This window comes from Mus musculus, chromosome 6 (genome assembly GCF_000001635.26).
Source record: "Mus musculus strain C57BL/6J chromosome 6, GRCm38.p6 C57BL/6J".
Taxonomy (NCBI): Eukaryota; Metazoa; Chordata; class Mammalia; order Rodentia; family Muridae; genus Mus; species Mus musculus.
Window position 1 is genome coordinate 100,634,927 of NC_000072.6, and position 15,332 is coordinate 100,650,258.

Consider the following 15,332-nt stretch of genomic DNA (forward strand, 5'->3'; position numbering starts at 1 on the left):
AGAGGCAGATGCTAGCAGCCAACCATTGGACTGAGCTCAAAGTCTCCAATAGGAGTTAGAGAAAGGACTGAAGGAGTTGAAGGGGTTTGCAACCCCATAGGAAGAGCAACAATATCAACCAACAAGACCCCCAAAGCTCCCAGGGACTAAGCTATCAACCATAGAGTATACATGGCTCCAGCTGCCTATGTAGCAGAGGATGGCCTTGTTAGGCATCAATAGGAGGAGACGTCCTTGGTCCTATGAAAACTTGATAGCTGTCCCAGTGCAGAGGAGGAATTGAGGGCGCGGAGGTAGGAGTGGGTGGGTGAGTGGAGTGCAGAAGATTTGTGTGGGGGGAGGGAGATGGGATAGTGGGTTTCCAGGAAGAGGAGGGGGGAACCGGGAAAGAGAATAATAACATTTGAGATGTAAATAAAGAAAATATCTAATAAAAAAGAAAAAGAAAAAAAAAAACCTCATGTGATGGTTTGTACATTCTTGGACCAGGGAGTGGCACCATTTGGAGGTGTGGCCTTGTTGGAATAGGTGTGACCTGGTTGGAATAGGTGTGTCACTGTGGGTGTGGGCTTAAGACTCTCACCCCAGTTGCCTGGAAGTCAGTCTTCCACTAGCAGCCTTTGGATGAAGAGGTAGAACTCTCCTCAGCTCTGCCTGCGCCATGACAGCCTGGATGCTGCCATGCTCCCACCTTGATGATAATGGACTGAACCTCTGAACCTGTAAGCCAGCCCCAATTAAATGTTGTTTTCTATAAGACTTGACTTGGTCATGGTGTCTGTTCACAGCAGTAAAACCCTAAGACACCTCATATATATAAAATTTTAAATCTTTTTAAAAAGATTCAATACTATGAAATGAAGAGCCCTTTTTTTGTCCAAGTACATATTTTATTCACTTAGAATGTATTTCAAAACCAACTTGGAAACAAAGTGTGTGTGTGTGTATATACATACATACATACATATATATATATATATATATATATATATATAAAACACTCTAAATAGCTCCAAGATTATTCTTTTAGATCATATGTAGACTGCAATAGTCACTTTAAAATTTCACAGAATCAAGACAACAAAAAAAAATTGGCATCTCTAACTCTATTGCACTAAGATGTTGTGTGAATTAAGTGGATAAAATCACAGAGTAGGTGCTGCAATACAAAGTAAACAGGCACACACACACACACACACATACATGCAGGGGAAAAGCTAGGCAGATAAATAATCTTGTGACTGTGGTTATTACTAACTACTGGAATTATGTAATATCCCACAAAAATCTAATTTTTTTTGTATAGTCAAAAAGAAAACAGAAAGCATAGACAAGGCTAAAACGGAGCTTAGGCCATCATCAACAGTGGCCCTCAGGCTGGTGTTTTCCCAGCATTCCTCTCTTTACTGACTGAAAGACTGGAGAATGGACTGAGGCACTGCCAGTTGAACCCACAGACTTTACACACACACACACACACACACACACACACACACACACAACACGTGGCTTCTTTAGCAAACAAATGAAGATGAAAACAGGTGCAAGCAGGCTCTCCACTCACAGCTCAGCCTAGCTTTGACCTCTCAATCCTCTTGTCTCAACCTAAGGTGAACCTTTTAAATAACAACAACCAAAGAAAGATCCCAGTTTTGGAAAGAGTAGCAATTCCAAGTCTTTCTGAGTGCACCTTCTGTATGCTTAGATTCTTTCTGCAAAGGCTTTCTCTGCATGTGGTGAATGAATGCTTTGAGGAAACCCAGTGAGTGTTGTAACTGGCTGTTTTCCACCCTTGGCTTTATTTCACACACTTCCCTGCTCTGCTCTATCTGTCTAGTAGATCCACTGCCCAGAGAGAAGAGGCAAGACCACAGGTTAGCATTAAGCTCTAGGATGACTCCCCATTACCATACTGTGACCGCCATGGGTACCTCTGCAGGACAGATCCTAAGTCAGCTATCACAACAGGCTCTGGGCTCAACAGGGGAACTCGGGCTACCTTTAGCTAAAGCAGTAGGGACACTGGCACACATGGACTTACGCTGTGCTCTCCTTCAGTGACACGTACTTCATAGCAATAGGCCAGCAGGATGTCAACCAAACCATAGTACACTTGACGGTGAGCCGTCTTGTCTAGCAGGTAAGACTTATTCACAAATTTTCGTAGCTGATATTTTTCCTCTTCTGAAAAAGACACTAGAAGAAAACACAGTTCTGAAAATTAAATGTGCCATTCAAGTTCATAAAACTACCAGTGCAGAAGATTTGCCAAAATTGGAATTCTGGATGTAGAAAGCAAAATCAGAGCTATTTATCCTTAACACTGCATATAAGGCACTTTCTTAAAGGAGGTGTCTCCAGCTTTATTAAGAGCCATGCATCTGTTTAAACCTTCCAGACCTTTCCCTCCTATCATAACACTGATACACTTAGGACATTTCAATAGCAGTTTCTCACTTAATCTTTTTCCTAAGGTTTATCCTTATTATTTTAAAGTATGCGTACATGAGCATACACATGTGCTTCTATGTGTATGTGGCCATTTGCACATGAGTGCAGGAGGCTGGAGGTGCCAATAAAGACAATTATGCGCCACCTGACATGGATGCCGGTCAATCTGATGGGGCCTTTGTGTTAACTGAGCTACCCACTTCCCAAATGACTCTAGCTTGTGTCAAGCTGACATAAATTACCAGCACACCTACCTACACATACTTCCCGTCCTGCCTGGGAATAAAGTTAGCAATGATTTTCCCATTCCGTCCCAGTTTAATGGATTTAAGTGAGCATGGTAAGATTTCCAAGATGACACCAAAGAGGGACACCACTTCCTATGTGGGATAGATCCTGTCAGGTGATTCTGTCCAGCACAGTATGGCAAAGATGACAGGACAATCACTGCCAGGCTCACATTCCAGGGTGTCCTAACTGGTATAGCCCTTTGGTGAGGTGGCCCGTGGAAAGGCTGTGTGGCGGGTACTTCTGAGACCTCTACAATCTGAAGATTTAAGAGCAGGCAAGAAAGTGGGGCCACGGTTTTACAGCTCCTGAGAAGTGAATTCTGTCAATAATGGTATGAGCCTGGAGAAAAACTGTAGCAAATGACACCTAGTTTTTAAGAGAGATGGGCATATTTGGCTGGTAAGCATGTCCAACCTTTTAACATTGCAAAATGATGCTGTTGTGTCATGATGATCATCACATCCAAGGAACCAAACTATATAGCTACAAAAAAGATCACTAAAAGGGCTCATCATGTTTTATTTAAATTTAGGGTTTTGTGTTGGGCTGCATTCATAGTTCTCACCCCCACCGGCCACAGGCTGGGCACATCTGAGCTCCTAGTCTCCCAAGGCCCTGAGCTGAGAACCCATCGGAGTTACCTGCCCTGTAATGGATGGACTGTGAGAACACAGTGTGGGGAAAAGCTGTTCTACAGCAAGAAACTCTTAAAACTGTGACGCACACCAGGCACTTCGGTCAGTGCCACTCGGCTAAGTGTAGAGTGTTATTCCCTAGTTGTGTTGGTCAACAGGATTTGCTCTGCAAATTGCCCACTGGACTGTGTTCTTTCCAATTTTCCCTCTTGAGTAGTTTGGCTTGTCAAGTTTTGAAAACCTTTTTGTGAATTATAAATATAATCTTTGGACCAGTAGATAGCTAAGCAGGTGAAAGCACTTGCCAATCATGGCTAACCGAGTTTGATCCTGAGAACTCAATAAAGGGGGAAGAAGAAAACCAACTTCACAAAGTTATTCTCTGACCTCCACACATGAGCCATGGAATACACAAACCACACACACTACACACACAAGGAATAAATTAAATAAATTAAATGTAAATGGTAACCAAATTCCAAATCTGTGACTTTGGAATACATGTTGTCTCAGAAACTGTTTTCAATACAATCCCAAACAACCCTTTAAATAAACAAACAAACAAAAACCCCAAACAAACAGATTCTGGGTTTACATCCTTGGCTAATGTCTTTCCAACCCCTGAGTCATAAATGAAGTCTCTTTAAGATTGTTTCACTTGGGGCTAGAGAGATGGCTCACTGGCTAAAAGCACTCTTCCAGGAGACCCAGGTTTGAGTCCCGGTACCGACACGATGATTCAAAACCATCTGTAAGACCCATTCCAGAGGATCTGATGCTCTCTTCTGACCTCTGTAGACACCAGTCACAAATGTGGCACACATGGAGGCAAAACACGAATACACATTTAAAAACTAGTAACCATAAACCTATCTGGAAGCCAGCATTTCATGTCTCAAGACTTGTCTTTATTCTAGATGAACAGCGAATCCCCACTCTACTGAACCACCGACTCTTGTCAGACAGATTTGCTGATTTTGTTACTAAAATTACTTCAAAGTATTTTTGCTTTTAGTCAACTGTTGCAAATACAGTATTTTCCCCCACTGCCATCATTAAATGCTTCATGATAAAAGAGAAAAAATATTTCTTTTTATATATCAGCCACTCTACCAAATATTGACTACATATTCCAAAACAACACACTGAAATGCTTAAATGTTAATGATACAACAAAATGCTTTGTTTACATGAAGACAAGTAAGTATGAGACTTCAGTTTCTAAGTTTCCTTTGATGCCTACAGTTTAGGCAATCTACCACACATCTCTCTTCCCTAACTTTTTATTGATTCTTTGTGAATTTCATATCATGTACCCCAATTCCATTCATAATCCCATCCCCCACCGTTACAAACTCCCCCCCCCCAAAAAAAAGAAAGGAAAAGTAGAGTAAAACAAATCTTGTCTTGGAACCTGTAGCGTCACAGAGTTTCCCACACTATACCCTTTTGCCCACACACCTTTACTTGCAAATTTTCATTACAGTGCATCATTGGTCTGGTTCAAGACCTCTGGCTTCTGTTACATCAATCCTGGATCCTCAAAGGCACTCTTGGATATATTGCTGCTGCCCTGTGTCATGGAGATCATGAAGCTTTGGATTTGCAGGACCAGCCCCTTCATGCACTCCAGCAGATCATAAACGGGGTAGATGTTAGGGTGGGCCAATTCAAAGCCCTGGATCTGGGCCTGGGAGGCAACTGAGTTGGTCTGCCTGCTAACTCTCTGGCACCACACCACAAGGGCAAGCTCTTTAGCATTGCTCCAGGTAGCTTATTCAATGCTTCAGCCAGCAAGGAGCAGGGTGTGTGTGTGTGTGTGTGTGTGTGTGTGTGTGCGCGCGCGCGCGCGCGTGCGCATGTGTGTGCATTTGTGTATTTTATAGTTTATGGAAACACATGCTTGTGTGTGTGTGTGCATGTGTGTAGGTGTGAGGTTGACATCAGGTATTTTCCTCCATGCTTATATATTTCTTGGTGAGCCTAGAGCTCACTAATTCTCGCTTGTCTAGCTAGCTGCTAGCCAGCTTACTGTGAGATACCCTGTCTCTGTTGTAGGCTTGCAGGTGGGTTATCACACTCAACTCTGTATTGTATGTGGGTGCTGAGGATCCAAATCAGTACCTTCCATTTACACACCAAGCACTTGACCTACCGAGCTCTCTTCAGCCCCGTCCAACCATGTCACTTTATAGTTACAGAAAGATCATGTAACATGCTTTTCTAGTCAATCTCACACTAACATCATTAGTACTCAATACTATACAAAGTAACATACTCCATCTATAGCATAACCAGAAAGAGTGTTATGGTTAGAAAGTGTGTTAAAACTCAAGCATTTCACTTTCTAGCTATTATATGCAAAACATGACTGTATTAGTTCCTTGTTTGTTGCTATCATAAAACACCATGATCAAAAGTAACTTAGAGAAGGAAGCATTTATTTGGCTTATGGTTCTAGAGAGGAAGAGTCAAAGGTGGAGTCAGCAAGTGGGGCAAGCACAGCAACAGAACAGGAAGCCAAGACTCATATTTCAACCACAAGCACTAAGCAAAGAGAGACAACTATGAGGGTGAGTTTAGAAAACTCTAAAAGCCTACCTCTAGGTAGTCCTTCAGCAAGGCCATGCCTCCTAAATCTCCGCAAACAACTCCACCAACTAGGAACCAGGTGTCTATCCACCTGGGCCTACAGGAGATATTTCTCATTCAAATCACCAGCATGCACTCATGGCCTCTCTAAGTACAAAATACGTTTAGTTCAACTTCAAAAGCCCTCAGAGTCTTTCACAGTCTCAACCAAGTTCAAAGGTCCAAAGTCCAAGGGCTCTTCTGAGACTCAAGTAGTCTCTTAATTATAACCCCTGTAACATCAAAAAGCAAATGTCATCCTTCCAACATACTGGCACAGAACATATTTTACCATCCCAAAAGGGAGGGACATGGCCATAGTGAGGAATACCAGACCAATGCAAGGCTGAAACCCAACAGGACAATCTCCAAATCTTATAGCTCTATGACTAGTGTCAAAGGGCTTAGATGGCTCTGTCGCTCCAGCTTTGCGACCTGAAACGTATATCTCTCTCCTAGGCTGTGTCTTACTTTTCTATTGCTGTGATGAAATACCATGATCCAGACAACTTATAAAAGAAAACATTTAATTGAGCTTACAGATTCAGAGGATAAAGATGGCAAAGCAAAGGCATGGCAGCAGGAACAGCTGAGAGCTCACAACTTCATCTGTAAGCAGGTGGCAGAGAGCTGAGAATGGTGTCAATCTTTTGAGACCCAAAGCCCATTCCTTGTGACATAACCTCCTGCACAAGACCACACTTCTAATCAAACAGCTGTACCTACTGTGGACCAAGTATTCAAACACAAGAGCCTATGCTGGCCATTCTCAATCAAACCACCACAGCTTGCCACAGCCCAGAATGAAGCTCTTCATGGCAGATATCCCAGGCTGGCATCTCTTAACATCCTCAGGTCTCTAAGACAACACAGGCTTCAATTTCACAGCTTCACACAATGTCCTCTCAGAGCCTTGCTGGAACAATCCTGCCACATGTTGCCTGGTCTCAAGGGTTCTCTAAAACCACAGAAGAAGAGTCCACGATTCCCTGGCTCTTCCACTCTTCCTTTACGCAACCAAAGCCAGTGACATGGATGACACTGCCAAGTTTGGCTACCTCTAAATAAAAGTGCAATTGATCTCTCATCTTACAAATTAGTAATTTTTCCCATCTCTTATCAGTCACTTTTAAATTTATATCCCACTAGCAGGGGACTGTTTCCACTTCTAGTGCTTCATATAAAAATGTCAGAATGACTTACAATGCACAAGTAAGTGCAGGTTAAACTGCTAAAATGAAGATCCCCTGATAGTAGAACATAAGTTCCCCTCGTTCCAGTACCCTAGATAAGGGATGGAAGCTTATCCATAAGCCTTGGGCTTCCCTGGCATATAACTTCTTTCTACATACATCCAAGAGAGCTGCTCTATCTTCTAAATGAAGAGAAAACACAAAGTAGGAGGAGGATAGCAAGCATCTCCTCTCTAAAACAGGGATGCAGAAAATACACTTATCACTGGCCACCATCACATCCCAAGAGCCAGTGCTCAAGCACACAGTCACATCCAGCTGCAAGTAAAGAAAGGAAACCCAGCCACTAGCAGAGTGAGATGTGCTCAGCTCTAAGTCAAGGAGGCCTCTTACTAGAAGAGTTGTGAAAAGACATATGGTTCTTTGCTACCTTGTCCAGATACCAAAAGTTATCAGGCTGCCTTTTAATATTCCCAAACCATTCTCCTGATAGACAGACAGCTACACAGTCTGTGTCTCAGCTCAACGAGACTGCCCTCCTATTTACCAAAATTTGACAAAATTCAGAAGAGACTATAAACATATAAAATTACATAAGCCCTTGCATTAGTTTGAATAAGTGTTCCACATATGCCCATGAGGTAAATAAAGGCTGTTATCCAACCTATGGTGGGTCTGTGACATAGTGGAATCTTTAAGGTGGAGCCTAATGGGAGGATAGAGATCACTGGGGGCAGCCTTGAGGATAGTAAGAATCCAGCTCTTCCAGAGGGAGGATCCAACCCCTTCCTATCTCTTTCATATCCTGGCTATAGATGAATGATTTTCTGAGTCACCAACATGGAATAAAGTCAAGAACTGAAACAAACTTCTCATTCTGGTTGATTACCTCAGACATCTTGTCAGAGTGACAGAAGGCTGACTCCCACAGCCCTTTTCATACGCAGTTTTCCAAACTCACTTGTGCCCTCTTGTATGAGCTCAAGTTTAACGTGACACTTTGAATTGTTTAAAAATTTCCCAGCCTATCCTCTAGGAGGAAGAATCCTAAATACACTGAAATTAGTAGAAACAGTATTCTGTTTACTCATTAAAATGCACTTAGTGTAAAAGAAGCAGGTTTTGAAATATATTTAGATAATTACTGTTTCAACCATGTTAGCAAATCTCTGCAAAAAGGAATAAGTGCACTTATACAAGCACGGCTTCCACAATGACACATGATTTCAATGACTCGTTTAATTTGCTGGCTATCATGGCTAAGGAATGTGTATTTTTAAAAATGAAACATAGGTATGTATTAGGTAAAGCATTCTTCAGAGAATGTTAAAAATGCTCTTCAGAGCATTGTTTAAAAAATAAAATAAGACAGATAATTGAGTGTTATTTGCTTCAATAAAGAACTCATCTAAAGATGCCTTTATTTAAAAAGAAATACTCAGCTCATGTTGAATGATTGGCCTTAAAGAAGCTACATGAAGAAACAAATTCAATACACAAAGAAAATAAACCCGACAAAGTATTTAAGACCTTGTATTTAGCAAGAAGATTTGAGACAGGATTCCCATAAGCACAGTTTTCCAGACAGTCATTAATTTAGCTAATAGGAAAGTACCAGGTGTTCACAGTGATATTATCTCACTAGAGAAAAGCCTTTATACCCTGGCTGACTAATAAAGATCTCCACTTCCACAGCACTCCTGAATCACAGGGTAAGCATGCCCCAAACTGTTTTTAAACACATCGACTCTTCTACATGTTCACATCTCAGTTCTTAAGTAACTAGACCCATAATTGTCTGGCAAACTGAAAATAGTTAACCTCAAAGCTCCAAAGGTACATTCCATATGGAAGGATATCCACACATTATATATCACTTTCAATGACTAAAGGCTACCTGACTGTACTCTTGAATTTATAGATGCTTTTCTTAAAATACCAACTTTTTCTGGGCATTTCTAGGTTCCATTTTATATTTGATCCAACCAAAAGAATCAGAAGACAAAATAAATGAGGATGTTGTTCCAGAAATCAAAAGTCTCAGATCACTAAACCCCAATTTATCAGGGCTGTGAATCACATCCCAAAGAAGAGCTTGGGACAGCCTGCACACAATCAGGTCTAACCCAGCAGCAGCACAGGAAATACCTACAGGCACGGTGCTAACAACACCTGGGTGGTCACCACCTCAAGCAACATTTGTCAAGCATTTGTGTGACTTAGCTGCAGAGTTCGCAACATTTTAGAGAATTATACTCCTAAAAATGATCTTTAGTGAAACAAAAGCCAGCTCAAAGCTCAGAAGGGCTGGAGGAGACCCTGGAGCATGAACATTAAAGTACGTGCCCAGGGCCACCTCCCAACATTAGCAACCTCGCCGCTGTGTTGAGATCTGCAAAGGAGCCTCATAAAGACAGGAACATGCTGCTGAGATGCTTACCCTCCCTCCCAAATATCTCCTGACTTTTGTTACTTTTAAACCTTCTCTTCCACTTTAAATCCCCCTCCCAAAGGCCGCTGTCTTGTCTGGATCAGCAATTCAGGCATCCATAATCTGGCCCCTCTGAGTGCCACGTATCTGTCTATTACGCCGTACGTGTCCTGGAAACAGATCGAGACACTGCTGTAGTCAAGCTAAACGGGCAGCTCTGCCGCGCCGCCACTCTCAAAGCTGACACTGCCAGCTATCTCCACAAACACTCCAGGGCTCACTGGTGCCAAGCAGGATGGCCCTGCAAGGAAGTTCATGGACTGTAAATGTTATGTGGTGTCATAACAAGCAATTATGTGCCAAGACGCTTGGGCTGATGTTAACCACTGAGAGACAACTTGGGAAATGTGGTGAGTCCATCCTCGTGAAACCAGAGCTCCGAGGGAGCACGGCATTTAACGCTGCCATTCATAAGCCTTTGGGGAGGAAAATCGGGATCTTTATAAAGCTGGAAATGTTAATACGTTTCCCTGCTGTGACTCTGAAGTCTAATAAATAGGACCACTATCATTACCCAAGCAAAGACAGCGGCAAAGTTTACCAACTGTAGCATAGCTAGAACTCATACAAAGCAGGTTACCACAGTACACTGTAGGACAACGCCACAGTGCACCTCTATCATCTGCACTGTCCTATCCAAATGGCAACGTCTCACTGTGTAAAACAGAACAGGAAGGTAGGTAGCAGAGAGGGGCAGACACGTGTGGAGGAGGCAAGAGACACACAGCACAGTGTAACTTAGTAAATAGAACTATAAAACTAGTTCTTGTTTTATGTCGTTTTCTCCTGTACTTTATCCTCGCTCAACACACTTCAGTTCATTTCTCCAATTCTGGGTGACTCAATATCTGAATAAGAATAAAATGAAGAAAAATCTCATTAACAAGGCCATGAAAGCTCTGTAAAATGTACAAAGCGGCAAGCTGACAGAGCAGTCGTCCTACTCCTGGCTTCCTGCCTTCAGTTCACTCTCCGACAATCGTCTCTAACCTCACAGTGCAGTGAGCTTTCCCACACATGGCCTCATTCAATCCTGCTGGCAGCTCTGAGGCAGGCAGGGAAGAGTTCTACAGCTACAGCCACGCGGCCAGCACAGAGTAGAGACGTTAAATGCAAGACTCCCACAGCGATGCCTTGCCCATGCTTAACCTGACAGCTGGCGAAATGCAGGAGATCCTTTCTGCCCAACCCAGCTCAAGCTCTCCACCTCACGTCACACACCCTTGCTGGTTTAAAGGTGACTTTTAGAGTGAATCACCATAATGGCTGAGCAGACTGACTGCCTGAACCACCAGCCTGGCTTCAGGCCACAGGTCAGATAAAGGGCCTGGAAGCAGCAGTTAAAAGGACAGAGCACTGGCTCAGTCTGCTAAGATTACAGAAGCTCTAACTCAGTGCTCTGCTGACATGGAGAACTGACTTCGGAACACAGTGCCATTGATTAAAGGAGAGCAAGCTAGAACTGAAGTCAGAGGGAAGGCTGCCTTCTGATTTCAGGGCAACTAGCTCACTCTGGTGGAGAGAAAGCCCAACTACACAGCCACCAGCTTACCTCACCAACACACTCTAGAAACTGGAGAAAGTGGCTGACCTTGGGAGCAAACTTCTTGAGACCCACTGAAGACTCTACCTAAGTAGAGGGAGTCAGCCCTGTTCCATCTGCAAGTCTGTCAGCTGGGAAGCAGTCAAAGGCTTCGTAAGCACAGATCAAATGCTACCCCAGAGCACGCTAGAAACAATGGCACACACATCCATACTCAGAATCAAGAGTCTAGTTTCTAAAGTTACAGCGGCAATTTTCCACTCTGGTGGAAATTACCTTAAGTCTAACAAAGCTTAGCCACAAAAATACTTAATAAAATACTACTTAATACATATTATATAATAATCACAATACCACATGCCAAGGGGTGGGGTGGGCAGCAGGTGACTGGACAGGACAGCTTGAAGACAATTTTTAGGAATTGGTGCATAAGACACCATAGCTACCTCAGTCAGACTGAGTGTGAAAAGGGCTCCTGTACTATCAGTGAGAGGAGTAAACCAAACCCCAAATGACTGCCAGCAGGAGAGTCCAAATGTTCCCCAAGCATGAGAGAAATATTGCAAAGGACAGCAGCCAGTGGTTTTCAAGCAAGACAAGTTGAGTGATCTGTGTATGCTCATGTGGGAGATTTCCAACCTCCAATACAATCCACAGCAAAGATGGCAAGAACACAGCCACAGAACCTTTTACATGTGGTATGTGTGCTTTAAAAACACCGCACGCTGGGAATACCGCTGGAGGGTAAAACGTGTGTTCCGCATACATAAAACCCTGGGTTTGATGGTCATCACAAACCTAAGTTAATTTTAAATAAACTTAAAAATTTAGCAGTGACTGCTTCTAGGGGGAGGAACTTGGGGAGGGGAGGTTTATATTCAACTTAAAATCTTTAGAATATATGTTCTTACCTATGTATTCCTTTCATCAAATGCTGAAATTCAATTTTAGTATATAAAGAAAAGCCAAATCAGCCTATCAGACAATGTAGGCCTCCTGCTCTGATCTAACTGAAACCATTACTACTCTACTATACAGACTTAGAACAACCAGCTTGTATTGATCAGAGCCCATCATGAGAAGATAAACACCCAAGAAAGAACTCTCGGTTGTTGGGGATTGGTGCTAATGCTTTGAATCTGCACGTCCAGAGTGCTGAAGGTCCTTGTGCCCAATTGGTTTTTTGATCTATCACTAAAGATGCCATGACCAATGGTTGGGCACGGGGCGGGACACTTAGGGTGACACAGGAAGGAGGACTGGGGGAAGAAGGGGATACAGTAGCAGCAGGAGAGAAAGCCAACCAGTCATGTGAGCCACTGGCCACTTCCCCAATTGGGCCTGGGGTAGCAGGGGAACGTTTATGAGTGCTCAAACTTTGAATTAATCAAGGCATTTAAAAATTAACTGGTATGTGTGGATGTTTTCCATTTGCGGATCTAAGATAGCTCCTGGGCGGGTGCACCCTTGCAACCTGCCAAGTGCACAAAGCAGTACAGCCAAAATCTACCACACTGGGTAATGCTTGTGTTCACAGCCACCTCCTGTGGCCTGTAAAATCCTCACCTGAGCAGTCTCCAACTGCTTTACCATGTTCTGGAAACATGAAGGAAGACAGCTATTCTGGCTTCCTCATCCCTTAACCTGTGAATCAACTGAGGAGGCCACATCCAATTCTTTCACTAGAACGGGAATGAGTCTGGGTCTCTCTCACGGATACTCAATTAAAACTTAAAGGACCCTACTGATAGATCCATTTACTAGTTCATAAGGATTTTCCAACAAAAATAATCTGAGTGATTTATTATGGAATTCTACAGTACCTTACAATTCAAATCTACCAGCAAAGAAAGGCAAAGACAAGAGGCAGAAATAGCTCTCAAAAACCCCATTTTCACAATGAAGGACAATTAAAATCATATGCCACAAAACACGAAGGACAGTGGCGTGGCACAATGATGAGTTTTAAAATCACAAACGATGCTAATGTTGAGTTTCTTACCTAATGCAGCAGAGTCCCCTTGCTCTTGGTTCTTTCCCAAAGAGGCCACCATTTCTGCATGTGCATCATTCCACCAAGGACTGTACTTCAAAATCTGCTCAACTGCCTCGTCTTCAAAGAAGTCAGCTCTGCTCAAAAAGGAACGGGCTTGTTAAATCAGACTGCATTGGCTTTCTCTCTAATCTGGAGACTACACCAATTCAATACACACTCTGAGAGAAAACTGAGTGTGGTGCTGACTTTACTCCCGTAAAGCAAACGGTAACCACCTAACAAAAGGGCCTTAGTCACCCCTGACCCTGTACACAGAAAGCACTGGGAGAGCTGTCCTGCCCTGAGCTCTTATCCTACACTGACCACAGCCCTCCTGAACTGACGCCAGGCTTGTGAGTAGCTCAGGTTGGACCAATGTTAAGATAAATGAAATGACTTTCAGACTCAGCAGAAGAAAAAAGAAAGCAAACAGATGAGCATGTCATTCAGGATTCTGCATTTCCACAGAGACCGAGACACGCACTCACACACCGAAACACTCTATCCAGTGTGAATACTTTCTACTAAAATGCTACTTTATTGAGCTATGCTAATCGTAACAGTTCCTTGGTTTTAATTTGTTGAAAAAGATGAAAACAACCTTTGTAGATACCAAAAAACCCCATTCTTTAGAGGTTTTCTGTACTCTCTTAATTTTAACTAGAAAAATAAAAGGACATTTAAAATACACTTTTAGCTCTTTTTTCGAAGACACGCTCAGAAATCATGTGGTCTTGCCTTTCAAGTTGAAGATGAGTATTCTTGGGGAAAGTACGCCGGAGTCTACTGGATGGAGAGTTTGCATCCATGATGCCTTCCACTCCTTCCAGCATCACCGCCTGAGCCTGGAAAGGTGATATATCTTGGCCAAGATTTAAAAACCAACAAAAACAAAAAAACCAGTATGAGGGCTGGTCAGATGGCTCAGAGGATATGCATGCCTGCCCCTAAGCCTGAGTTTAGTTGCAGCACCCATAGGGTAGAAGAACTGACTCCCTCCCATGAGCTGTCCTGACTTCCACGTGCATGGCATGGCATGTATAAACCCATCCTATGGTCCACAATGATACACTTATTCTGAGTAAACATTCTCAGACACCACCCCAAGAATCTCAAGTGGAATGGGTGACTCTGTTTTCCAGTCTGTATTGCACTGGAGATTGGACCTCATGTTTCAAGCATGTTGGGTCTTTTTATTTTTATTTTTATTTTTGGGACAGTCTCACTAAGTTGCCTAGGCTGGCTTTGAACTCACACCATAGCTCAGGCAGGCCTTGAATTTGTGATGTTCTCTAAACCTTAAACTTGCTCCTAATAGTCCTCACTAGCCTCCAGCATACCTTGGACTGTAGGCTAACACCATCAGGCCCACTAATGGCTTGCTCTTTACTCTGTCTATAAATTAAGAGTTACATGAATATGATTCATGACCTACTGCTTTCCATAATCAGTTATTTTCACATTTTTAAACGTCACTGAATTCATTGAATGTCCTCCACATACACATAGCAACAAAGAAAAAGGAAAAGATTAAACCTGCCACGAGGGCTCCACTATTTAATCAGAACCAAGGACACAAATATGGAAGGTTAGAATACAATGTGGTTTGAGGGGGGTGGGCACAGCGGGGAGCCACTGAGGAGGAGATCATCACCCAGCCAAAGGATGAAGGTCTCTGGAAGTGATGTCTGAGCACAGCTCGAAGGTGAGGTATCATGGAATGATGCAGGGAGGAACAAGCTAGCAAAAGGCCAGTATGTGTTAGAAGCACATGAGAAGGGGGGGTTGGGGGGGGGGGAGAATGCAAGCGTCAGCTGTTGCCTCTGGAGAAGGCACAGGCAAGGAGAGGCAAATTGAACTGACAGAAGTAGCAGGTTCCACATCACAGAGAACATTTGCCGTCACGCTCAGGAGACAGAGGCTGCTGTCTGAAGCTGAGGAGCACTGTCTGTGGAGCACCAAGCATGGGTGGAGGCAGGTTTCACATGAGAGCATCATGCTGCTGGCCTCACAGCTGACAGATCTGCTGAAGCCCACAGAAGGCTGTGAGGTGGTCAGAAGG

At 43.2% G+C, this 15,332-nt stretch overlaps 1 protein-coding gene across 4 annotated transcripts in view; it reads right to left on the reverse strand.

The window, feature by feature from the left end:
• Window positions 1-15,332, reverse strand: part of Shq1 (SHQ1 homolog (S. cerevisiae)) — a 99,373-nt gene that overhangs the window by 63,116 nt on the left and 20,925 nt on the right. For 2 of the 4 annotated variants that reach the window (NM_181590.5, XM_006506670.4), the window contains exons 6-7: window positions 13,238-13,365; window positions 2,042-2,196 (exon numbers count right to left, since the gene is read on the reverse strand). In NM_181590.5, coding sequence (NP_853621.2) covers window positions 2,042-2,196; window positions 13,238-13,365 — 283 coding nt within the window. The remainder of the gene's footprint in view (window positions 1-2,041; window positions 2,197-13,237; window positions 13,366-15,332) is intronic. The other 2 variants (XM_006506668.4, XM_006506669.4) reach the window with 2 other exon arrangements.